At 45.3% G+C, this 27,088-nt stretch overlaps 1 protein-coding gene and 1 long non-coding RNA gene across 3 annotated transcripts in view; one reads left to right on the forward strand and one right to left on the reverse strand.

The window, feature by feature from the left end:
- SLC2A12 (solute carrier family 2 member 12) overlaps positions 1-25,994 on the reverse strand; it is a 58,437-nt gene extending 32,443 nt beyond the window's left edge. The window contains exons 1-2 of one of the 2 annotated variants that reach the window (XM_060616708.3): positions 25,723-25,994; positions 5,001-6,332 (exon numbers count right to left, since the gene is read on the reverse strand). In XM_060616708.3, coding sequence (XP_060472691.2) covers positions 5,001-6,332; positions 25,723-25,837 — 1,447 coding nt within the window. In that variant the 5' untranslated portion in view covers positions 25,838-25,994. The remainder of the gene's footprint in view (positions 1-5,000; positions 6,333-25,722) is intronic. The other variant, XM_060616707.3, reaches the window with a different exon arrangement.
- On the forward strand, positions 6,972-16,310 carry LOC132667656 (uncharacterized). Its single transcript, XR_009605286.3, has 3 exons — positions 6,972-7,065; positions 10,862-11,576; positions 13,879-16,310. It is a non-coding gene; the product is annotated as an uncharacterized LOC132667656 (long non-coding RNA).
- Positions 25,995-27,088: the final 1,094 nt, after the last annotated feature.

A 27,088-nucleotide genomic window follows, 5' to 3' on the forward strand; every position in this document is an offset into this window, starting at 1 on the left:
TCTCCGATGTGGTAGAAAGCGGGAAACCATGGGAGATTTGTGAGCTGTGGTGATACGAGGAACAAGGTATTTAAGGGGGCCCCTATGTTGGACGGGAGGGCGTGGGAAGGATCTGCAATGTAAGAGAATTACGGGAAGCGTCTGCCGGGAATCAAAGAGCGAGCTCCTAAGGGGTCGACTACGATGGCAGAAACGGGAAGGAAAAGCTCAACACAGGAGGCATTTGTGAGCGGGAATGCGAGAGCGTTTGGTCATTGACTGGATTGGGAAAAGGCATCAGAGCATCAGACTGAATGACAGCATGGAAAAGAAAGGGCCGTTCCCCCTGGTCTCAGGGAGAAAAGAATTCAGCGCTGAGCTTCTTGCATTGGGCTTACAGTGAAGCATCAAAGTGGAAAAATCCCGTACTCATTAGGAAAAAAAGGAGCTCGAAGCCCTGTGACACGATAGAACTAGAGATAAGTGAGAGTCATCAGCTGCCGGGAGATAATGAACATTCCTGAGAAAATAGATGTGGAGGCTTTTATAATGCATTAGCAAAAGAGTCTTTTTTGTTTGTTTTATAGCTAAAGAAACGAAAGACAAGAGACATTAATTTAATGATCTCACCTCTTTTTTAGAAGTAGATGGAATGGAAGCTAGTCATACATGTTAACAACTTAATAAATATCTATCACAGGAATAAGAGAAACAATATCTAACAGAAATAAATATCTATCACGGCATTTGAAGACAGCATTCAGGGCCCTTGACCTTCTGGAATGTTTTTGGCCACATTCACATCTATTCTTTCTTAGTCCGGAGTTCATTACTATGGCGGTTTTGTACTGCATCCATTGAGCTGAGCTGGAACTATGTTTCCCAGAGTTCCCTCCCCTGGGTAGTTCTGGTGAGGGTTGGCCAGAAGAGAAATTTGCACGAGGCTTGGAAGGCCAAAGTGACACCCAGCCTCTGCTGGGTCCTAGACGTCACTAGGGCTGTGACCGGCTGCCTTTCCCTGCTGGTCATGAGGACTAGCCAATGGCACCCAGTCTCCTCCTCTGGCCTCTCCTGCTGCTGTCAGGGCTCTACGGAGAAGGACACCTGCTTTTCTGCAGGTGGCCAGCATCACCAGAGTCGATGTGGTGGGAGACAGACGTGGGCTCCAGTTTCTTCTCGCGGATTCCAGTTTGTCGTGGCTTTGAGGCCATCCTTTCTTCCCTGGGGCCCTGTGTGAGGGGCAACCCTTGTGACAAGTTCCTTGTCCCCTATCACTTACAGTGGTCCTGCTTCCCCGACAGAGCTGCTCACAATCCTCCTTACCCAGGCCTTCCTATGCCCCGCCTCCCTCTAATTGACTGTACTTTGTGTCTTCCACTGATTCCCAAGGGCCCATTAGCCATCAGAAAAGGGTGATGAAATTTTAAAACGCATCTTTGTATTTTTAAAGAGTCAGCATGATGGACAGAGAACCAAGAAGGAAGTACTAGCTACAAGGAGGTTTGGGGGACACCATCTAGGGGCTTCTGGTACCTGACCGTGGAGGCCTCCACAGCACCCAGAACTGCCCAGTCACTAAGCGAGAGAGAAAGAAACTCCTATCTTATTGAATTCACTGTTATTTCAGTCTTTGTTAGGGCCGGGCTTGAAATCTAACCAAACAACCAGTAAACATTACCTTCGTCAACTTCAGTCATTCAAGTAAGTACACATCAGAAACTTCTGTGTTCTTATCATTACCCTCCCTCTCTCTTATCCTGCAGCTCAGCCTTATAAATGTACATGCTCACTTACCCAGCAGAGCTTCCGAAAAAGAGAGACTGTCTCTATCTTGCATAAAATGCAGAGTGGTGCACTTAACAGCCTCATGTGATGGGCAATGACACACGATTTCCATTCATTCTTGCCTCTACAGCGTCCTCATGGAGGACGGAACTAAAAGTAATTAACATTTATTTTCGAGACCAACAGAGACCTGCTTATTCTTGCCTGGGACGAGGATTAACACTGAATTTCAGAAGACGAGTCTTTTCAATTATTTGAGCAAGTCACTTCGTTGGCCTCTGTGAGACCCAGTACCGTCATTTGTAAAATTTGGTGGCCATTCTTTCTTCACAGGCTTGTCCCGAAGGTAAAACGAAATACTTCAAAGTATGTAAAACCTTCCTAGCACAGTATTTGACCTAACAGGTGTCAAAACGTATGAGTTGGATCTACAGCCTAAATTATATTTTGAAAGAATGAGTAGAGAACACGATTTTAAGAATCCTAAAGGGTAAATAACAAACAGCTCCCAATAATTTCTTCCAAAATCAAACGGAGTTTGCTGAAAAGGGGAATTCTTGCTCTAATACAATAATGTAGGAAGCTAGTGACGGAGAATTTGCTGCGTGTTTTCAAAGTTACCCCAAAACTAAAGACAGAAAGGGAGTAGGAGCTCATACCATGAGTATGTGGGTTCTGGAGGTTTATGATCAATGTCTGATATAATATGTACCATATCATCACCTCTGTTCACCTGAAAGTTTCTCTGACTTAAAGCAAGAAAAGCATCCTTTTCTTTTTGCTCACCTTTCCTTAGATTCTTAGTTGATTCGTGATATTGTAAAAGACTGGATCAAGAAAATTGATGTAAAGAAGATTTTTAGTTATATGATGAACGTATAGGAAAAAAAGATGCTGGCAAAGGAAATCAACGAGACAATACCACCTGAAGTTTATCACATGAGCAAAACTTATTGTACTCCTTCATATGGAAAAGTTCACAAAGGAGCTTGAGTTGTTCCTTGGTACGAGACAACACTTACATGTTGCCCTTCTGGTGGACTTCAAGGAGCTTCTGAGAATAAAAGCGTAAGGTGCTCTCTCGAATTTCATTAGCTTTATGCATCAGAGTAACCACGTAAGTATTGTCTGCACCGCACGCACGTTTGTGTTCCCCATAAAATTCATATGTTGAAGTCCTAATTCCCAATGGGATAGCATTTGCAGGTAGGGACTTTAGGAGGTAACTGGGTCATCAGGGTGGAGCCATGAGAAAGCTAGCTAGCTCTCTCTTGTCTGTCTCTGTTTCTGTCTCTCTCTCTGTCCCTCTGCCATGTGAGGACACACTACGAAGGTAATGGCCAATCACAAATCAGGAGGGGGGCTCTCACCAACAACCAAGCCTGCCAGCACCTTGATCTTGGACTTGCCAGCCGCCAGACGACGAGAAATAAACGTTTGCTGTCTAAGCCATCCGGTCTTTGGTCTTTTGTTATAGCAACCCGAACTAACTAAGATAAGTGTCCCACAGATACACACACCCAAGACGCCTGATTCCTGAAATAATAGTCGAAACCTGTTTTCAGGAAACTGTTCATTAATAATATTTGCCATTGCTAAGTCTTAACAAGGAGGGCCCGGGTTCAGAAACAAGTCAGAGAGGTCAGAGGCTGATGGTGTCGTCGAATTGACTCGTATCTGCCCATGCACAGTCCCTTAGAAGGAAATCCATCCACTCATAGCGCCAGATGAAGGGCCAGCTCTGGTCGTCCATGGTTGGGACCATGTGGCCCAGAGGTGTCCTGCACAACCACTTATGACCGCGTCGCAAAGGACAGAGTCCATCAGATTCCTTCTCTTTCTCTGGAATTTGAAAGAATCAATATCTAGAGACTGATCTCGGTTAGATGTGGGAGTAGGCTTCAAAGTGAGGAAAGAGAGCAGCTGTAGAGGCCATATAAGTCATGTGCAAATGCAGATATTAATTAACTGAGATTAAGGAGGCCAAATCTGCTGGTTGCTGACCAGAAAGAAGCAGACACGGGGAATATAGTTCAGTTAATTCAAGTATCATCTCCTTGAAGACAGGGACAGTGTCTGTCTTGTTCATTACGATTTCCTCAACATCTAGCATAGTTGTTTGCTATTAAAAAATTAGTCACTTGCTACACATCACCTGAATGAATAGTTAATGACCTAACAGTAGATCACCAGAGCAAAAGCCCTAAAGAGACTTTCTTTCTAGGAACATTGTCAGGTCCTGGAACCAGAAACCTAAATTTGTCCATGAGATTCCCTCTCCTTCAACATGACCAATGTCTTCTCATGTTCTTAAGCCCCAATGTTTCCTTTTATCTGAGCAACTCTGCTGGGTCCCTGATCCTTGTAAACAACAACAGCAAAACTTTGTGGGAGAGAGGAAGAAAGGAAGAGGGAAAGAGGGAAAGAATGGGGGAGAGGGAGAGCTGTAAGAGTTGACTTATACTTCCCTAAAGAGAGGTTTGGATTTTGTGTGTGAGGCTAAAAGACAAGGAACTGCTACCAACAACCTGTTCTAGAAAACCGTAGAGAGTTTGCTCAAGAGAGGTGTTTGAACTTTGTCATTGGACTAGACCAGCTATACAAAATTAAACAACCGTGTAGCTATCTCCCTGTAAATTGTTTATATTGTACTGAATGGGAGTAACTTGACTCCCATTCTCCTGCTTAATGAGTAAAGTGCTCAGGGAGGTTACTCTGGTGATAAAACATACAGTACTTACAGGAATAATCCACCCTCCTTCCCAACTCATCGTTCCCTGTTCTTCATTATTACTGAATGCATCCACCAGTGTGTCTTTGAGAAAATCTAAAAGCTTGATTTTTTTCTTCCATTCACGAAGACACTCAGGAATGATATGGGAGAAAATGTTATTCCAGTAAACTGCTTTCATAAAACACACACATTTCTTGCACAATACTCATCTTTTGAGGTCTGGTTTATCCCCAATCAATTGCTGCTAAATTATCCTCCTGCGACAGATAATGGAAAACTAATCCTTCTGTTGAATACCAGCCCTGCACATCTCACAAGAGAGGTATGAGCCAAGCATACTTTCCACATGAGTAGAAATGTCAGGTGGCCAGTATTATCCCCATCTTACGTCTAGTAGGTTCATGTGCAAGGTACCATAGCCCTAAGATGTTCTGATGGCCAAAGGCAACAAGTTAGCATTCATAAGGGCAAAGAGGGAAGGGATAAAAAATGGGATACTTACTTGGTCCTAGACCAATGGAAAAAGCAGCAACATAAACAAGCAAGCTGGCTAAGGAAAGCCATTTCAAGAAAGCTGGGACGTCCGCGGGATCTGTGACTATCTGGTATTGAGCTTGGCTCAGTCCAGTATTTGGCAAGTGTGTCACTCCTTTCTTATCCATGTCATTTCTCATGGGCATTAGGGAGCTTTGGCTGCGGGCAGTGAGCTCCTTATAGAGCTCTCTAAGAGTGTCATCACCGGCTGACAGGTTTCCGGGCCCATAGAACACAGACTCATCCAATGATTGGTTGACAGGGCTATGGCTTCTGCAGATATTGGTGAAGTTCATGGGGATGTTGAGATTCACGATGCCCATGGTCATCAATGAAGCTGCCATCACAGAGGAGCCGATACAAAGGAAGGTTTTGCTCCCAACGTGGTCTACAAGAAGAGTGGCGGGGATGGTGCTGATGACCTTGACGACCCCAACCCCAGTGGAGGCGAGGCTCGCTGCCTCATTGCTTTGGAAGCCAACGGACTTCAAAACAGTTGACGCATAGAATAATATGTTTGGCTGACCAGTGACTTGCACAAAAAATACCAATGTTAGGCCTATCATTATCCGGGTCCTCATGTTGTCCTTTGATCGAAACAGATCCCAGAGACTATACTGATATTCATCTTTCAGGGAAGATTTGATCCCAGTGAGTTCCTCAGTTGTATCTGAGACGGCTCTCAACCTTCTGAGAACCTTGCTAGCAGCTTCCTCGTGTCCTTTCATCACCAGAAACCGGGGACTTGGAGGCAGAAAATACATTGCAATTGCCTGCAAAATTCCCAAGGGAATGACAAGGCCAAACATGTACTTCCAGCCATGGGAAACATTGGCAAACGCATAATTTGAGATGTAGGCAAAAAGTATGCCGATGACAATCATCAGCTCGTTCAGTGACACAAGCAGGCCTCTTCTGTGTTGGGGAGCAATCTCTGCGATGTAAACACATGTGGCAATTGAAGAGAGTGAAATGGAAACCCCTAGAGCAACGCGTCCCGCTATGAGGACCGTGTAAGATGAACTGAGTATCAACACCAGGCTTCCGAGTCCAAGTAGGCAGGATGACAAGATGATGGCAGCCCTTCGTCCATATCTGTCAATCAGGACCCCTCCAGTGAGAGAGGCGAGCAAGGCCCCCATGAGGAGGGAGCTCACAACCATCTCCTGCTCGTGGCAGGTTAGGGCTAATAAGGCTCTTATCTGCAGAAGGGCTCCAGAGATGAGCCCAAGTTCATAACCCACCAGGAGGCCACTGACAGCAGCAGTGACGGATGACAGGAGAGTAAACATGCCGCAACCTACAGGCAGAGAGGAGAGACAGAGAGGTCAGTTCTGCACCATTAGTTTAAACATTTTATGTCTGAATGGAGACTCAAGCTTGTGTGCGTAAGCTTTTCGAAGCACTGAGTATACACACACACACACATTAATATAGTAAAGTAATATATTAACAAAAATGATTAGATATAAATGGAAATACCCTTTTTCTTTCATTTTTGGAGGAGAGGGGTGAGGACATTTAGGAAGTCATTTCCTTCTATTTGTGGTGCCACTGTTGTTTTTCAGTGACCAGCAGACAGCTACGCAAGATAAGCAGATGATAGATGATAAAGACTGAACAAACAAGAGCAACCCCATTGGGTTCCCGCTTTGGTGTTGGATCAGAAATTCAGCCAGCCCGGTTCCTCGGGCCCCATGGCAGGCTTTTCTCTAAAGGCAAACCTCCAAGGCAGAGTAGAAAGGGTAGAAACCTCCAGAAGCGCTAAAGGCTTCCCCTTGTGTAACCTGGGGAAAAATGAACCACAACCTCCAGGAAACCTGCCCTCATTTCTCCTTCGTCACATCTGGCCACAGTTGGCTCTTGCTGAAATATGAGGGTAGTGTGTGTGTGTGTGTGTGTGTGTGTGTGTGTGTGCGCGCGCGTGCACGCGCCCACGCGCGCGTATGCCTTAACAAAGTTAAGGTTGTATCAGAAAGAAGGAAGAAGGAAATGGATGCAGGGGAGGGAACCAACAATATCCATTACTTGCTGTGAGTACGGAGGAAGGGGAATAGGACTTGGGGGAAGAAGGACAAAAGGGACTTCGTCTTGTTTTGTTATTTTAATGTTAACAACTGAGGAAAAATAGCAAAACGTTAACAGGCATTAATTTTCAGAAGTAGGTAGGAGGGTGTTTATTATATGTGTATATCTGTAGTTTGTCAAAACGGGAACAAAACGAAACAAAAAGTAACCGAGGGCAGCGCAGGGAAGAGCACTGCAGGCACAGGAAACAGTAGTTTGCAACTGAAAGGCATGACACAGGAAAGCAAATTCTGGAACTGCTGGGCAGCTAGTACATCATATGTGGGGTGCAACCCCAGCTTGGAGAAGTAAATAGGATCCAGTAAATCGGGGTAGACACAGAGGGCACACTTCAAACAGAGCCCTGCAAGCCACAGTGACACCTTTTATTTATTTTTTAAATACTTATTTGGGGGGAGAACGTAAGCAGGGGAGGGGCAGATAGAGGGGGACAGAGGATCTGAAATGGACTCTGTGCTGACAGGCTGACAGCAACGAGCCTGATGTGGGGCTCGAACTCACAAACTGCAAGATCATGACCTGAATCGAAGTCGGACACTCAACTGACTGAGCCACCCAGGTGTCCCACAGCGACACAATAGAAGTATTGTTTTCCAAGAATAATGGGGCCAATGCACACCGAATAGCATGGGGGGACTGACACCAAGTTTCTTGCTGCTGGGTGCAGACTAGTTCTTCCAGAAGCAAGACTGGTAACAGAGAAAAGTGTGTTGCCTTAGAGTTGACAAGAGATGATAGTAGCTTGGATGTTCAGAGTAGACCTGGAGACACGTAGACAGATTCAAGAGTTAATTTGGAGGTAGGGTGTCTGGGTGGTTCAGTTGGTTGAGCATCCAATTCATAATTTTGGCTCAGGTCATGATCCCAGGGTCATGGGATCAAGACCTGCATCGGGCTCTGCACTGAGTGTGGAGTCTGCTTAAGATTCTCTCTCTTTCTCTCTCTCTCTCTCTCTCTCTCTCTCTCTCTCTCTCTCTTCCTCTCTGTCCCCTTCCCCAGCTCACAAGTGCTCTCTCTCTCTCTCTCTCTCAAATTAAAATAAAAAAAAAAAGAGTGAATTTGGAAGTAATAACAACTACACTTGCTTGTGAATTGGGAGTTAGAAGGAGAAGAGGTGGGCCAGAGCCCAAGATGGCTTCCTGGTTTGACCTGTTGGTTGAGTGATTTTATAATGTTCAATACCCTGTGGACAAATATGTACGTGGGATTCAGCGGCATTTATTTGGGATTTAAAAGCAGGGGAATGAATGAAATCAGGTAGGGAGGTGAAGAGAAGAGCTGAAGAAGGAGGAGTAGTCCTGGGACCTGGGGAATGCCAACATCTAGAAGACAGACAACAGCAAAGGAGTTGGAGAAGGAACAGAACTGAGATGTGTACAGAATAGACTAGAAATGTGCATAGGCACACAATTATCACAGGCTGAGCAAGGGCTATTTAAGCCTGTCATTGTGGTGGGGGCGGGGCGGTTAAAAATGATGTTCAGCTCTAGGAAGTGAAGCAGGTCAAATAAAGTTGGTCTGAGTCTCTTCCTACCAGAAATACCCAAGGTATTTTACATCTCCAGGATCCTGGGACATAGGTGACTTCAAAAAATAAATCTAAAAAGGATTGAACATTTAGATGGAGGAGAAAATAAAAGGGCAAGAACCCACAATAAAATAAAAGTAATTCATGAGCATAGTGATCATAAACCATTAAAGTGAAATTAAATTAGCAATTTATCCAGCTAAGTAAAAAACAAATATTTAGCACCAGTACATGGAAGATATTTCTGTAGGTAGTGGGAAGTACACACACACACACACAGAGAGAGAGAGAGAGAGAGAGAGAGAGAGGGAAATAAGGACAACCAGATGTAGTTATATAGTTGCCCCCAAGAAACCCAAAATTCTGGTGATATGTCTGTTATCTATTATTTATTATGCAGTGTTTTAGTTTTTACGTGCAAAATGGCTTTAAAGTAGTCTCTCATAGTGGCTCCTGGGTGACTCAGTTGGTTAAGCATCTGACTCTCAATTTCAGCTTAGTTCATGATCTCATGGTTCGTGAGTTCCAGCCCCACATCAGGCTCTCCTCCTCCTCCTCCTCTGTCTCTGCTCCTGCCCCACTTTTTCCCTTTCTCTCAAAATAAATAAATCAACAACAACAACAACAAAAAAGGTACTCTCTTATAAGATCATTCATGTGCTAAATTTCCACATATTTCCCCCCCATGTGATCTTGAAATCCTCAGCATCATATTTCTCTATGACAAGGAGAATCGGGTCAAATTCTCACATTTTGATAAGAATATTGTATTACTTCGTATCTCTATCTCCCACTGTTCATTTTATCTATTATTTTTTAAGTTTCTTATTTTATTTATTTTTGAGGTGGGGGAGGGACACACACAGAGAGAGAATCTCCAGCAAGTTCCACACTGTCAGCATGAAGCCCAGTGTAGGGCTTGAACCCACCAACTGTGAGATCACAACCTAAGCCAAAATCAAGAGTCAGATGCTTGACTGACTGAGCCACCCAGGCCCCCCAATTTTATCTACTTTTGACATATTGATTAGCTTTTATATGTTTTGGCAATTGGCCTCTGCTATTCATATAAAAAAAATAAACGACATTGAAGAATGAAACACTTGTAAGGCAGATTGAGGGAGGCACCCCAGGAGTGGATTTAGAGTGACACAGGGCAGCAATGAGGGGATACTGAGTCAGGGGCATGGCAGAATAGATGCTGCAACTGCTTGAGTGGCAGAAGATTGCCCTTGCCACTTCGCCCTCTCCTTCCCCTCTTGTTTCCCCCCTTTGTTAGCTGGGAGATAGTGTTTTCCTACCAAAAGAAAGACTTCTTGACGTACCAGATTCCCTTCCTTTCATGCTCTATCATGTTACTTCAGACAGAGTCTGAGGTGGGCAAGTCACAAAGCCTGCTCCTTATACTGTGGGGGAAATGCTCCTGACGGAAGAGAGATCCAGCTTCTTCGTCCACTTTCTGGACTTAGCTTCATATGCTGATTCTTTTAGTCAGCGTTCACGGGACACGGACAAATTGGGATGTGTGCAAAGGGTCTGGAAACCATCCCAGTTTGTCAAGGTCCCTCTAGATACCCAGCAGCTAGCACTGAGTATAATTCTTCAGAGTTACAATAACTTTATTTCCATACGAATTACTAAAAAGTCTTTTTACAAAATTACAAGTGTAAAAGGTTTTTTTAATTAATTAATTAATTTATTTATTTGAGAGAGAGACAGAGCATGAGCAGTGGAGGGGTAGAGCGAGAGGGAGACACAGAATCTGAAGGAAGCCCCAGGCTCTGAGCTGTCAGCACAGAGCCCAACATGGGGCTGGAACTAGTGAACCATGAGATCATGACCAGAGCTGGAGTTGGACGCTCAACCAACTGGGCCACCCAGGCGCCCTGAGTTTAAAAATTTTTTTATATATCACAACATTATCTATCTATCTATCTATCTATCTATCTATCTATCTATCTATCTATATCTATCTTTCTGTCTGTCTATCTAGGGAGTTGGCCTTTAAAATCTTAAAGGGTGCAGAGGACATTCTATGACCCTATTCCCACACAGGGGGCATACCAACAGGGGTGATATATCACAGAATTGAGCTAAGGGCTTAACTGTGTGTATTTCATTTGAGGGGCCTGTCCTCCCTGAGATATGCTTTAAGGGATCCTGATCAAAACAAATTTCACTCATCTTGGTGCTGCTCCTTGTTACTGCTGAAGTTCCCTTACAGTCTCCAGCTGCCCATTTGGGATTTTGAATTCCAATCAGCCCATGGAAGGTTAGTCCCTAATCACCCTAGATTGTAGCCCTGTGACACCTCAGGACTTCCACGACAGGACATTTTCCTGGTGCTAATTTACCATAAAAAAAACAGTGAAGAGACATAAAAAGTGGACTTTTTTTTTTTTTTTTTGATGATGATGATAAAAGCAAGACATTATTCTACGGATGCCAGAAGGTAGAAATAACTTTTTCAAGAAATCTGGCCATGAACAGGAGGAAAGAGTGCGTCACAGGCAGGTGGGGTCTGCCTAAACACAGATGAGAGAGTTTGGGCAGCTCGCTGGACCCAGAAGCAGCAGCCGGTCCTGAAGGAGAGGGCAGGATGAGGAATTCTGATGAATGCCCTTTCAAAGAACACCCAGCCCTGAAGTCAAACACCCTGCACTTCACGTTCATGGTGACGTTTAGCATTTCCATCCCATTTGCTCACAGCCTTGCTCAATGGGGGCCTTTCCTTAACATTCAAGGAAATGGCCCCAAAGGGGCCACAGGGAACTCCCAGCCTTTCGTGGACATCACAGAAATGGCAACTACGTGCAGAGTCACACCTGGGACCCGCAGTGCCGCTGGGTCATGCCTAGTTCTCTGCCTTGCTGCTTCGCTAGAAGTCCAGCAGCGTCCCTGTTGAAGCCACGACGCCTGTGCTACAAGGTAAGGAAGTAAAAGCATTTGCGGAAGATGCCATCACAGCCACGGGGCCTCACGTACGTGCACTGAGACCCACACGGAGGGCACAAAGGGCAGGAGCCTCCCCAGGCGAGGCGAGGCCACAATAGCTGCATTGTCCGCCGCTTGTCGTGACTCACATGAAACCACGCTGTCACTGGCTCGCACGCGACACAATTTTCCATAATATTTGCGTTTCTGCCTGCTCTCTGCTTTCCTCTCTTACCCCATATGTCTGTTCCAGCCTGGGTACATAATGGGCGCACCAGGAACACTTGTCGGCTCACTAAATCCTACAACAGACGGCAAAACATGCACACACAGGTTCCTCTGGCAGGCAGCCAGGGAATTGGACGGCGTGCCCCAATGCGAATGCCTCTGAGGTTTCAAAGACCCCCCACTTCACGTTTTGCTCGGGGGGAAAAACTTGCAGTGGCCCCCAAATGGCCTTGCAGATGTGGTCTCCCCTTTCTCCACTCCTCCTCCCTGAATATCTTCCATCCCAACTCATCTTTCAAGAGTCATCCCAAGCGCCACCTCCCCCAGGAAGGCCACCCTGCTCGGCCTTATTTTGCGAGCTTCACCCCTCACCCCCCCTGGGCTCCTGCCGCCCAAAGAATGTGTTTCTAGTGCACCTGTCATCGTTCAAGGTGCTCACTTATTTACCCATTTGTCTCCACCTGTTGAACCGAACGTCTAAGAACTCTACTTTCCTTATGTCTGTATTCTCATCTGTGGTCTCTGGCGCAAGGTAAATACTCAGTAAATGTTTGCTGAGTGGTGGAATAAATGAACGAAGGATAAGAGCCTTCCAGAACACTGATCCTTGGTCCTCACCTCCCCAAGGTTTTGTCGGCAGACTAAGATTAAGGCACAGTATTATGGAATGGTTAGCATTTACAACTTTATATTTACATAAATGCTTAGCATTTGAACAGCCTAGCATTAGCATTTCTATAAAGCTTTCAGCCCTATTTTTAGCCTGTTAATATAGCACCACCGGAGACACCTTAAACCGTTTCGTTATCACTCATATATTTATTCTTTATGAAACGTGAGCCCCGTGTTCTCTGGCTGTTCAGACTCACTGTTTAGCAGCACCCGTCAGGGACTCGGGTTTTCAGCCCCCACAACAGTCTCCAGACACCGGTTCCTCCCAGCCCATCCGGACTACTTGCTGTTTCTGGAAAATGCCATGCACTTTCCCAGACTTGTGCTTCTCTTCCAGCTGTTCCCCCTCAGGGTATGTCTCTCCCCTAACTTCAGAGTCTAGGGGAAACCTGAGTCATCTCTGAAGATACAGTTTGAATATTGCCTTCTCTGCAAAACCTTTCCAGACGCCCTCTGGTTAGCATTAATCTCTCTCCTCTCTCTTGCCTTTCTGTCCATGACCTGACAGCACCCTGGATCATATTTAGTTGCGCCCGTCTCCTGCCTTAGATTGGGAGCGCCTTGAGAGTAGGACTGTCGCCGTCAAGGGACAAAACTCATCAAGGGACCCACACAGGGCCTGCCAGGAGAGCTCAGTACAGACTCCTGGTTGTCACGTGGGGGAAGGGCGCTGGCCCAGACAGCTCCCCCAGGCCCAGAGGGTATGGCCCCTGGAGAGTTGAGGTGTGCTGCTTCCACCAGCTGCCAAAGGTCCCGGATGCTGCCTCTGGGCCCTAGACCACGTGTGGGGCCCCTGGTGGTGGTAAATACTGGGCACTCCCAATCCCCCTTAGCATACAATGAAACTCAGCCCAACCGAAAATTTGGCCTCCCTCTCTACCTGCTGTTGTTTGGCCTTTCGAAAACAAAAACCGATAGGAACTTTGCTTTCTTTTTCATTTTTCAAATCTCAGGTTTGATTTAGTAGTACGTATACAGCCACACTTTCCGGAAACCAGGCTTCTCCAAATTCCCTGGGCTAGGGAGGTACCCAGAGGGGACGCTGCTTACACTGGCTTATTAGCCCTTCCCTTCATCTTGCCCTATTAACTCTCTTTTTCTGCCTGATTATTCACAGGACTTCCATTCTTTTCTTTCTTTCCTTTTCGCTTTTTTGCCTTTCCGTCCTTCCTTCCCTCCTTCACTGTGAGACTTTCGCCGGGATAAGTCTGGCTACTTGTCTCTTCCACACTTTTCTGCTTCTACTTGGGTTCTTCTACTCAGGAAAGATTTCTTCTAGTATTTTGGGTTTCCCCCTATTTGTTTAGTAATAATTATTTATGTGTTACTTATACATATTCATCTCATTTCCCGCCTGTATCTTTTTTTTTTTTAAATGTTTATTTGTTTTTGACAGAAAGACAGCACGGAAAGGCGAAGGGCAGAGAGGGAGACCAAAGCACTGAGAGCAGAGACCCCTTCGTGGGGATCGAACTCACAAACCATGAGATCATGACCTGAGCCGAAGTCGGATGCTTAACAGACTGAGCCACCCAGGCGTCCCCACTCTCTGTCTTCTTGTCCTGCTTATGTGCACCTAGAATAGCCTCTCCTACGTCGCAGATCTCAGAATATAGTTCTGCTCCGGCGGCGTTAGTGTCCTCACGCTCATGACAGGTTCACACAGGCCTGTCCTGTCTGCACCTGTCCTCAGCTCTGTCTTCACCTAGATTTGTTCTCGTCATCGGGCGTTGTCCTAATCTCTTTTTTCAGAGTCTACTCTTACAAAATGTATAGAGAACAGAAAACAGATGCTTTCCAAAAATGTATGTATGTTTCCTATAAAAAGAAATCTTAAAATGCATCCTTCGCCTTTGTATTTAGAACATACTTGCCAGTGGCCAGATTTGTTGCTTTCTCTGTATCCAGCCCCCAGATCAGTTATGATATTTTTGACCGTAGGAAACCAAAACCTAAAAAACAAGGCTTTAAAACATTGTGGCATTCGCTGTTTAATTGGTGAGAAGACCGAGTTGAGTTTGGTATCTCCAAGGATTCATACTCTATCCGTCCTTCTGTTCCTGCCTCCTCAGAGGGTTGGCTTTTGCCCCTGGTTTGTCACCATAGGTGCAAAGAGGCCGCCACAGCCCCAGGCTTAAGATTCTCTCGCTACCAAATTCAAAGGCAAGTGACGGTGGAAGAAGGCTTGCGGTAAGGCCTCTTTCTTTTTTTCATGGAGGGAACTTTCCAGAAGCACCCTGGAAGAGGATGGGTTTCAGAATACGCTAGCCCCGAAATGTGGTGCCTTGGCTTATTGAATGCTTTAAGCTGAAGGAGTTTGAGAAAATGGCAGAAGCAGGAGGGTCCCTCTGGCCTTCTCCCTGCCCTTTCCCCCTAAAGCAGGTGACACCCTTACATGGGAGGTGCCCTCCCCACACCCACAGGAAGGGAACAATCTTATCTCTGAAGACAGAGAGAGACCACGAAGGATCCGAACAAACAGGCCTTGCCCAGTCTCCCCAGTTCACGACACTTACCTCACACACCTTGACCTGTCATATGCTCCGCGGCTGTCCACGCTTCATCAAACAGAGCATAACAACACTCAGATTTAACCATTTCTTACTCTTTAGTTCCCGAGGGCTCCCGTGTCATGTAGAACTCGCATTAAATTCACGTGGATACTTTTTCCCTCTTAATCTTTGTCAGTTTAATTTTCAGACCTAGCTGAAGACTTCCCGTCATGTCTCATTGGCCAGAAGCAGAGGAAGGTTCCCTGGTCAGACTTGGCTGCAAGGGAGCCTGAGATGCGAGTCTCTGAATATTTTAGCTCCCCAGATAGGAAAGGCAGAACATGAGAAGGGAGTTGGAACAGCTGTTGGGTTTTCAGTGTCTTAACATACCTTATTCTAGCCACCCGGCTGCCGTCGAGAACTCCTCTTAGCGAGACCGGGGGGAGCACTTGGTGTGCAGAGCGACTGGCCAAATTTCTGATGCCTGGAAGTAATTTTTCTGGTGGGATGCCATTGGACGGAGGAAGGACTTGTATTGCTTCCATGTTTTGGTCCCCTGACTAGGAAGAAGAGATACCATTCTTGCATGATTTAAAGCAGTCTGGAAAACCAGTACGGGCAAAGCTACAACTTCTGGAAGGCACCATTCCAGTGGCTCATCCAGGCTTTGTCCCTTCTTAACACTGATCTCATGTTCCAGAACTCGGTGAGCCGCTGTCTTTCCTATCTGCCCAGAGTTGCTGAAATCTTGGAAACTGTAGCCCCTGAGAGAGAAAGAGAAGTAACGGCAACGGGATGCCTGGGAAGATCGGACCGTGCGGCAAAGCTTCGACCCTCTGCCAGAGTGGCCCCAGGGGTCTGTGGCGATGTCTTCCCTATATCTGGCTCCCGAAAATCCTCTCCATTAGGGATGTGCAGTGGGAGCTTGTGCAAAGCTAAAATGTTACTGCCTTTTATACATCAGGCCCGTGTTTGTACCTAACTTTGGGTTAAATGCTAACCCATTGATGAATATATCTGGCTTGTATGCTTTTGTGACTTTACATCTCTTTCCATGTTTTTATGGATATTTTCAACAGACAGTTAAGGGGGTGTGATCTGGAGAACAAACCAGCAGCCACGTCACCTGGAGACGTCTGAGGACTCCACCACGGAGATTCTCAGTGTGTGCGAGCGCGAGTGAGCTATGGACATGTGAGAATTCACGAAATCTTTAATTAGTGAACGTTGGAAAACATAGTAACACGTGTATCTGTACTCGAAGATTTCAAACGTATGCAGATGTGATGAAAAAGTTATAAAAAAGTTCAACTTCCGGTGATGGCACAGTAGCATTCCTTCAGTCTATATTTTCTTTTTTTTAAAAATTTTTAAATGTTTTTATTTATTTTTGAGACAGAGAGAGACAGAGCATGAGCAGGGGAGGGGCAGACACAGAATCAGAAGCAGGCTCCAGGCTCTGGGCTGTCAGCACAGAGCCCAACAGGGGGCTCGAACTCACAGACTGTGAGATCAGGACCTGAGCTGAAGCTAGAAGCTTAACCGACTGAGCCACCCAGGCACCCCCCGTCAGTCTATATTTTCTAATCAATAAATTAAAATGGCAGAAACTATTATGTGAGGATCTAAAGTTGTTTAAGGAGTTGTTAAAGGGGTCTACATACTTGAAAATGACTGGGAATCATCTGTAGTGCATTTAAACATTTTAAATTGGGAAAATACAATGGGAAGAGAACAAATAATATTGTAAAGGCTGTGGATGTAAAGCTCTTAGGAAATGCACTTTGTTTACTAAAAATAAATACCTGCATGGCCACCTGGATGTTAAGGGAGAAGTGCATGGGGCAGGTTGATAATATACAAGTGGACTATGGGAAAGAGAGAGAGAGAGAGGAAAAAAAAAAAGGCCGAGATGTTTTATATAACATAAGGGAAGAATTTTGACCTGTGTGTGGATGTGTGTATGTGTGTATGACAGAGAGAGTTCAAGAAAGACTGGCGAAGAATGCCCAGAAATGGAAGAAATGGAAGAAAAATGGAGAAATGGAAGAAAAGGTCCAGACAGGTTATCAGGTTGTGGGGGAGAGGACAGGGATAAGGGAACAAAAGGGCCACAGGCCTACAGATTTTAGGAAAGTTGGTTTACAAGAAATTCCCTATGGTAGATTTGACAGGATAATTTTAAAAATGGGCTCACCAAACATTTATTTGGATGATAGCTGTCTGCAAATCGTAGTAATGATCCACAAAGAGCTTATATGAATGGGATTTGAGAATGTGAAGGAAAAAGGGGCCATGATCTGCACATGGATCAAAGCAAAGATAAGAGAAAAAGCCTAATTGTAGGAAGTGAAGGTTAAGAATCCAGTGGAGACAGGAAGTTGATCAGAAGAACAGCCAGGCTCCTCAGGTATTCTGTGTGTGCACAGCGAGGGCGGCGAGTAAGAAAACATGTGGACTTAGCCTCATGGGGGCTGGAACTGTGTTTATTTAAATATTAAAATAATGGGGGCGCCTGGGTGGCTCAGTCGGTTAAGCGTCCGACTTCGGCTCAGGTCACGATCTCACAGTCTGTGAGTTCGAGCCCCGCGTCGGGCTCTGGGCTGATGGCTCAGAGCCTGGAGCCTGCTTCTGATTCTGTGTCTCCCTCTCTCTCTGCCCCTCCCCCATTCATGCTCTGTCTCTCTCTGTCTCAAAAATAAATAAAAAACGTTAAAAAAATTAAAAAAATTAAAAAAAAATAAATATTAAAATAATGGTGGCCCCATGAAGCTGGAGGATTTTGACATGCAGATAAGGTTTTCTAGAACTCTCTAAGTCTGTCCCCACTACCATCATTTTCAGACACTTGCTTGGTTTCTCTAAACTGATATGGTCTCTTCCTAAGAATGCTTCCTCTCATGGTACTTAGCACACAAAGGTCTTGTGATATGGTCCCCGCTTACATCTTCAGATTTCTTTGTCGTCCTCTGCCCTCCACCCTTCTTTGAACTCTGTGCTCTCGTCACACAGAAGTAGCTGGAGGTCCCTGAATGTGCCATTTTGTCTTCTCAAAATTTGTACGCAAGCTATTTTCTCTGCTGATAATGCTCTCCGTAAATGCACTGCCCTCAGTTATACCTTCTTGACTCAACTTCACTCTACTATCTTCCAGAATCCATCAAAACCTGGCTGAGCTGCCCCATGGGCATTAGTATGGCATTGTATCCCCGGCCACCTCCTCCATCTTGGGTTTCCTGAACGCGTGTCTCTCTCCACCAGTTGGTAATATGTATCGGCATTGCATGGATGTCTCTTATTCACCCTGGACCCGGCTGTAGCACGTTTGCTAAACGATCATCTTATAATTATTTCGATTCTGGTAAAATCTACGGACATGGATAATGTCCTACATATTGCTTTTCACTCTGAAGCATCCAGCATGGAGTAAGTGCTCAATATGTACTGAATTCCCATGTTCTTTAGCTGAACAAATGCTCATTTACTCATTTAACAGCTCAGCATGTACTATGCGCCAGCACCACGTTGGGCACAGATGGTAACAGGCTCATCTGGATGAACAGTGCAGTCAGCAGGATGGTCTTTATGAGCACTGTGTTGAGAGATTTCCCAGGTTACATCTGGATTTGGTAGCTCAAGATGGTGGTACTTGTCCCACATGCACGTGATCCCCGATGGAAAAGGCATAGCTCCTACCTCTTACGGACAGTCTTTTCCAAGCCCACAGTGCTTGCAGTCCTCTCAGAGCTCTGACAAATGTACAAGAATGTGTATTTTATCCAGGAGCTTATAACCTTATAGCAAAAGACGCGTTGCATGGAAAATCAGGGAGCTAGCTAAAATCGAATGCAATAAAGTTCTGAAACGAGTTAAACAGGTACCCCAAATCAAAGATCAGATAACAGAACAGAGCAGGGAGTAGAGACATTGGTGCTGGATGGTATTACGGGTCAAGTGGGTAAAACCGTGGATTGGATCATAGGATACCGACACTCTGATATTATCCATGCTACCTGGAGTGAGTCCCTTTGGTTCTGTCTAGGAGGTACCCGGGCTTAAGGTGAAGGTACAGTCAGGAATCAGAGTGCCTGATTAGTTACCGGCTACATGTCCCTTAACCTTTCTGTTCCTCTGTGTCCTCATTCCTAACATAGAGATAATAATATTACCTACTTCATAAAGTTGTTATGAGAATTAATGAGGCAGAAGAATGTGTTGGGCATGGTAGTAAGCATTTGGTAAACGTTCGTTGTTGTTCTCTTGGCCTCAGTTTCCTTAACTGTGAACTGGGGGTAGTATTACCTCATTGCGTTATTGTAAAGATAAGAAGGAATAATAGTAATAGAAACATTTGACCCACAATAATCATTCAACAAAAATCTGTGTCGTCTGGACCAGTGGGGTAAAATCTCCATGACACGGAAATAAACCTTTGAAACAGTCTCTCTTACTGATAGCAAAGGAAGAAAAATGATACCTTGTTTCCAGGATAACAATTATGCCTTTTCATAAATTCTTGAATTCCTTTGTTTTTGGTAGTACCTCCATAATTGGGTTTACACCATGAAAAATTCTTCCCGTGAGTTTGCCTGGGGTTTCAACAATCTTGTTTCCCAATGGAATTGAAACATTTTATTAGCTTGGGAATGCTCTCTCACCACAAACTGATCTTAATCACAATTTATTTCTCTGTTCTTAAAAGTCTTGCTGGGGCACCTGGGTGGCTCAGTCAGTTAAGCCTCTAACTTCAGCTCGGGTCATGATCTCGCAGTTCGTGAGTTCGAGCCCCGCATCAGGCTGTCTGCTTTCAGCATGGAGACCACTTCAGATCTTGTCTCCCTCTCTCTTCTCCTCCCCCACCTGTCTCAAAAATAAATAAACATTAAAAAAAAAAGTCTTGCACCGCTGAGGCTGCGATGCCATTTCGGGCTGGTTTCTAAATTAACATTGCACATTTCTCCCAGCACCAACTTCCACAAAGTATGGAAGCAGGTGCATGTAGAACAAATTTTGGAGAAAATTATATGGACATAACCAACAGCCCCAGAGTCTGCCTAACTGTGCCAGGCAGACCTGAGTCATGAGTGTTCCGGAGAAACAATTACTTCCAAGGGGAGCACAATTTAACAGCTTAAAGGTGAATTACACTTGATTTACTCAAGGAAAAAAATACTCCTGTAAGTCAAACAAAGGACTGCATTTTTCTCCCTGATATTTTGGCAGAACAATATAAAGTAAGGGATTGTTCGAAAAGAATGAAACCTACTGAAATTAAAAGGATGTAATTAATTATTTTAGTTTTATTATTACTCCTATACCTCAATTGTATAGAAAAATTAGTATATCATTGAAGTATAGCCACTTAGCAAATGTATAAATGAGTGTGCTGTGTTGTGTGTGTGGGTTTTTTTTTTTTTGTTTTCATTTTTTAATTTTTAATTAATTAATTTTTAGGATCCTATGGGATTAGCAGTACTTCCTATAGGAAGTAAAACGGTACCAATGAGCCAAAAGAAAACAAAATTAAATTTTAAAAAACATGTATGATTTTATGATTTACTGTAAAGGTTATATAGCTGACTCGAAGTTTCAGCTGGGAACTATCTGGGGTGATTTCAAGTCCTTTGCCTTTAACGGAGATTAGGTGCCTTCTGAGGGAAGACGGGATGAGAAATTATCCTTATTTGGTATTTGGTCAAACAGCCCCTTGAAATGAAGCCCATTCTAACCTTCCCCCCCTTTCTCACCGTATCTTGGTATCTTTTTACATGGCTTTTATTCTCTATTTTATTCAATAACTCATCTTCTTGGGGAAGACTGTGCCCGAGGAAACCATTGAACTAGGGAACCCAACTCTGCTCAATCTAAGAATCTTCTACAACGAGTTCTGGCTCACATCTGAGTCAGTAGGTGTTTTGCTGAGAAGCAGAAACTAATTGCACACTAACAGGGGGCGGGGGGCAACTGGGAGCTCTCAGAACTTTTTAAACCCTGAGGCTAATTATTACTTGGTTCCTACTACTGAGAAAACGCTACTTACAAAGCCAGATTCAACAACTATTATTGAACGAGAAGACAGTCCCACCTATCTATGGCAATTAAACATTGCATTTTCAAATTGGCTGACTCCCCTTGGATTTACACATTTAAATTGGAGTTTTCCTCGGGCAGCTACCGGGTGGGTTTATTTTGAGGTGTTTTTGGTTTTGTTTTCATTTGTTTGTCTGTCTGTTTTTTTTTACCTGCGAACATAAGATTTAGCCCACCAAAAAGTACCCCCTTGAAAATTCACAAACAGTAGAAGTTAAGGACTACCACTAGGCCTGTTCCTGGGATCTCAGAGGCCTCAGCTCCTGCGAGCAATCTGACCAGACTATGGGCGATATTACAAATATTTCACAACGGGGATGGGGCACTGACCCATCAGAAGAGGCATTAGCTGTGAAACCAGCTCAGGCACAATGTGTCTGCTGACTGATTTCAGTCCTCTGGGTCAGTCACACCGCTTGAAGGCTTCATCCATGTCTGCAAGGCCCTGCCTCCTGCAGGCTCCCTCCAGTGCATGTCCGCAGCTGTGGTGGCAGCCAGGGGGTAGCCTGTGGAAGCAGCAACCTCTCTGCCCTCTCTAGGGCACAGCCATTTCAAAGGGAAACAAGAGCCCTGGCTGTGTGAGCCCAACGCTACCCGGAGTCTGTGGTGAAACAGCTTCCGCCATGTTGGTTCAGAGCCTTCTCTCTCCCTAGATCTCAGAGAAGCCATTTGCCTGGCCCTCACAGTCACAAGGAGCCTCAAACTGAGGCTTTTGATGTGATTTCCAAGTGAGGTTAAATGTACAGTCATAGAGATAAGCTGACCGAAGTGAAAAGGGAGATAATCATCTTTAAATCTGTTCTTATTTCCAGACAAAAGAGTCGACAGTCTCTCAGAGATTCACATGTCTATCAATCCTGCCATTTCCTTGGCAATATCAAGCTGTATAGAATATTTTTTTATTGTGATCAGTCATCAATGTGTTAAATGCCCGTGTTTTTAAAGCACAATAATCTGTGTCACAGGTTTTGCCACTTTTTAATGTAGGGAAAGCCTGGGAAAATGCTAATGGCTAAGGCCTGGGTCTTCCCAAAATGACTGGTTTGTTATTAGACTTGCCCTTTTCACAACCAAGGCTCTGTTAAGAGGTCGAGTTCATTGGCCTGACTTGCTCTTCCCTGGGGACAAGTTTCCTTCTAAAGTCTGCTCAACTCTCTTACAGGTAGACTCTCCATCGGGCTGCCCAAGGAAGCCTGAGAGAGCTGGGCCTGACTGAGTTCAAGGGGGCCTGGTTCAGGCTAACCCTGGGAACCCAAGACTCAGTAGGAGCATAGTAAAAATGCCCCACCCTCAAAATCATCGTCTGCATAACCAGAGTAGTGACAGACCTGTGGTTTGCTAATGTGGTCCCACCCAGGACCCAGCTCAGGACTACAGGAGATGGGAAGGGATCAGGGAGCAGCCTGCCTCAGGCTCTTCCTTTTCTTCACCCCCCTTTCCACTAAAGAGGTGCCATGATTACCTCTCTTACATACTGACCACCTATTCAGCTTTTCCTTTGTCGAAAGGAGTTTCACGGCTTTAAAGAAGTTTGAAAACAATTGCCTTTGGATACTCATCTGATTAGCCCAAGTGTACATTTCTTAAATCTCAGCCTGCGGCACCTTGGATTTAGAAGGGTCTCAGGGGGAACGAAGCCCAGCCCCTTCAACTGGGCCAGTGAGTCCAGCCAGTTATACTGATCTGGGTTCCAGTGCATCGGGCAGCCGGGGCTCCATTGCTTGAGAACTTGCACTCATACAGTGAATATTGTTCTTGGTCTCTGATCCTTTGGGCAGGTGCTGGTGGGGTAAAAAGGGCCTCAAGAAAACTCCTCTTAACCTGATCTGAAACATGAAATTGGAGGGGCGCCTGGCTGGCTCAGTCGGTTAAGTGTCAGACTTCGGCTCAGGTCATGATCTCACAGCTTGTGAGCTCGAGTCCCGCATCGGGCTCTGTGCTGACAGATCGGAGCCTGGCACCTGCTTCAGATTCTGTGTCTCCCTCTCTTTCTGCTTCCCCACTCATGCTCTGTCTCTCTCTCTCTCTCTCTCCCCTTCAAAAACAAATAAACATTAAAAAAAAAAAAGAAACATGAAATTGGAAGAGTCTGGAAGACCCATCTGCTGAGACAGAGGAACAGGCATCCAGCCCCCCAGGCCAGAGACCTCAGGGTGAGTTTTGCACCAGCCCTGCGAGAACCTGGGCCAACCACACATCTTCTCTCACTTGTGTGAGATGTTGTAGCACTGTGCTTTTCTAATATCACCCACACAGCGGTCGGGTATAGGCACCAGGATTATGAATTGAGCTTAACGCTGCCTATAAGGTCGGTTATAACATGCCCGTGAATACTAAAAAAAAAATTACTAAAAACATACACGCTTTATGTCGTAACTGATTGAAAATGGACTTAAGTTCGTTAGCTTGTAGTCACTGGAACAAAGAATTCTTTCCAGTTTCAGAGGAGGTTCCCCGGGCGAGATCTGCCAACACTTTTATTGGGCGTAAGAGCGTTAGGAGGCGCTAACATGGAGTCTGGAAATTTTTGTGTGGATTTGTTTCTCAGTATCTCACATGATCTAATTACTTTGTCCTGGGTTGTATGACTCATTCGTCTTTGTGCTTTAATTTCCCCATCTAGGAATACAGAAAAACTTGTATCTTCAAATGCAGGACTAGGATGGTAATTATTGAGCATACGTAAATACTCTGGATTTCCTGGATGAAACTATGGGAATGTACAAAGCGGTCAAAAGAACGATTCGACACACATCATTTCATTAAAACCTCAGCATTTTCATAAAACAGACTACAGTATAATCCCAAATCGTACAGCGAGCCTGCACTATGCCTTCCGTAGGTACAAGTCCATACACATAATTGCCTTGGATACCACGACACGTCTGAGACAACTTATGAAAATTTGTACTAATAATCCTAAAATGTTTGTATCCATCTAAATATAAACTCTAGCACAAATCAAAGCTTTATTCATTTAGGATTTGGGGGAGACGTTTAGGCTTCCTTTCTTTTCTACGTAATAAAGGTTCATTTACAATTAAGTTAAAAAATAATTTACCGTGTTTATTCATTTTATCATTTCTTTGGAACACGGTTGCATTGTCAGTTGAATCTTGTGCCTTTCCAAACACTAACACCTGTGACCTTCCTTCAGGATGACCGTGACCTTGTGCAATTTAACCTATTAAGAGTACATGGTGCTTTCAAAGCCATATCAGAATTAAATAGTCCATATTTTTAATTGTTGCCCTGGAGGCCCCTTCAGGACAAAGTTTCTTTTCATCCTCTTTGTGACGTTCCCACGGGCTATTTAGCGAACACTTTTGTTGACATGGCCACTTGAGCAAGCTCGGCGGTTCAGTCTTTCAGGAACTCGGAGAGAACATTGCAACTCTTTCCTTTACCCTCAAATACAAGCTTCCCTGGCCTGCTTGGAGACGTAGGAGCCAGAGAGCACCCTTGGAGAAAGGGGTAGTTCTGCTTAAGCGAGGGAGAGGCCGTCCTGAAGGATGACCTCAGGTACTCATTCTTGACCAGAAGTGGGGAAGTAGGAGGACGCTGAAGGGAGAAAGGGCAGGGAAGAATGACAGCCTCTCATTGTGGAAGAGCCAATCCATGCCTCCGTCAGAGGGGTCGTGGATTCAAGTCCAAGATCAGACAGACCCACGAGACAAACGTGGTTTGATAGATCCACTGCAAGGTGAGAGGCACATGCCTTTTGAATCAGTTAGTGTTCTGGATTGTTCATGAAAATTGGCCATTTTCACATTGGCCATTCCAATAAATGGCCTGGGAATCTATGGTAGGCATGGTGAAGGGGCACAGAGCTGAGGAAAGCTTCAGAGAGACAATTATCTGTGTTCGATTTAATTTCCTATTACGATTAGTTTCCATTCCTTTGGGAACCAACTAACAGAGTAGGAAAGGCTAGCCAAGAGCTTGCAGTGCGTTTGTGGGAACTGTAAATGTGGAAGTGAAGGAAAGCATTTGCTGTAGCAAAGATAACTGGAATGAATTAAAACTTTTCCCAGTTTCGCCTCCAGAAGGAAAAAGGATTCAAGGACCCTCGGTTTGAAAGGCCAGTTTGACAGTTAGGCAGGAGCAAACGGAGCACAGGTTTGAGGCTTCCCTAAGGCTCAAATGCTCAAATGCATTACCAACTAGACGCTGGGAAGTTAAAAAAGAAAGTTGGTGTTCATTGATTACGTAACTAACAATTTTCCAGAGCCTGCTTAAAATACTGACTTAAAACATGGTGGTTCTCCATGTTCCCTCGTTACAGATTGCCCATTTGTGGCAATCAATGAAAAAGTGTGTGTGCGCGCGCGGGTGTGTGTGTGTGTGTGTGTTTACACTTGTGACTCCTTTGCCAGTCACTCTTCCCCAAATGAAAAAGAGTTACACATTATGTCAACACAGTCCACGGACCCATCGTGCCAGCAGTGGGACTTCAATCTCCACGTTACAGCTCCTTGCCTCTCTTCCTCCCACCGGATCCCGTTCCCTTCTCTCCACGCACCGTGCACGCTCACGTGTACACACACACACACACACGCGCGCGCGCGCACACACACACACACACACACACACACACACACACGCGAGCGAGACCCGAGCACAGCTTGCTCCTCCAGCCGGTCGGCGCCTCACTTTACCTCTGGCCCCGGGAGGATGCCGGCTGCCGCTGGCCGCGCCGCTGCCGTCCGTCTCGGCCGCTCTCCCCTTCGGGTTCAGCAGAGCGGGGCCCTCTCTGTTTTCAACAGGTACCATGGTCGCGGAGAAGTTACAGCCGCTCCCGCGGCCCCGAACCACCCCGGCTGCCCCCCGTGACAGCGGCGGTCACTGTCCCCATGGTAGCATGCTTAAAGAAGGGTGGGAAAAAAAAAAACTTCGGGCAAAGCCAATGTGATTTGTAACCAACTTTGTTTCTATTTCCGAAGGCTTTGCCCTTTTCGGTGACACAGGCTGTTGCTATTTGCAAGCAGCCTATCAGAGGCAGTGGGAGGGCCGTGTCTCCGAGGATTGTTTTTGCCTTCAGATGCGGAGTTGGAAGCAAGGGGTTAAAAGGCCGGGGCGCTCAGGGTTTGGCCGCAAGCTGGGGTGGGGGGGTTGGGGAGCTCTTGTATGCCCCGCACCTTTGAAAAGAGGCAGAGAAGAGAAACCTGCAGATTTAAAGGGAAGCTGAGAGGGACGGCCCAGAATGTTCACAGATGGTATCACTTAATCTTGCAGAGAGGGGGACAATTTATGCAAAGACATACCAGAAGGAAAAGTGTGTCAGTTTTTCAGCAAGGCTGTTACTCCAAGAGTCGTGATACTCACCATTTAAACAAAGCATAAGACAGCTTTGCTGTTTCGGCCTGATTTTGCTCTAGGTGAGTGTGGTATGCACTCTTCCTCCACAAGGCCCGTCAGACAGATCCAGGCCCGAGACCAAGCGTGCATGAACTCATACTGCATAGATTCTTTCGACTTTTTACACCCTGGGATGATCGCAAAGTAATCCAGTTTATTTATGCATAGTTGTCTTTATGAGAGGAACCAACCCCCCCCCCCCAACCCCAATCTTCGTCAGGTTGTGTGATTGCCTGCTTGTGGGAGGAGGGTGTTTCCAATTCAGAGACGTCAGACCGATGACCCATTGTGTGAGTGTGGTGGCCATAGACTCGGAAACAAAACCAGGGAGTGAGAAGAAGATTTTGCCCCCCGATTGGTGAATATGATTTAGATAAAAAGGTCTTACAGAGTTGTGATATTTTACCTTCGGCTGTATGTTTCAGCAAGTCGTGTTTCGCGAAAAATCTTAGGAAATTGGGATCGTTTTAGAAAATCATTAGGCGTGAAAACGAAAATTTACGGAGCACTTATTATGTGCCAGCAATTGTGCCGAGGGTATTAACTCAGATGATTCTTTTCTTTGGAGATGATTCTTTTGAGAAACGACAACAGCAACAACAACAACTTGTGAGGCAGGTACCCGTGTTACAGAAGAGGCAATGGACGCTGAGAAAGTTGCCTCAA

The sequence above is a fragment of the Panthera onca genome, chromosome B2, assembly GCF_046562875.1.
Source record: "Panthera onca isolate mPanOnc1 chromosome B2, mPanOnc1 haplotype 2, whole genome shotgun sequence".
Taxonomy (NCBI): Eukaryota; Metazoa; Chordata; class Mammalia; order Carnivora; family Felidae; genus Panthera; species Panthera onca.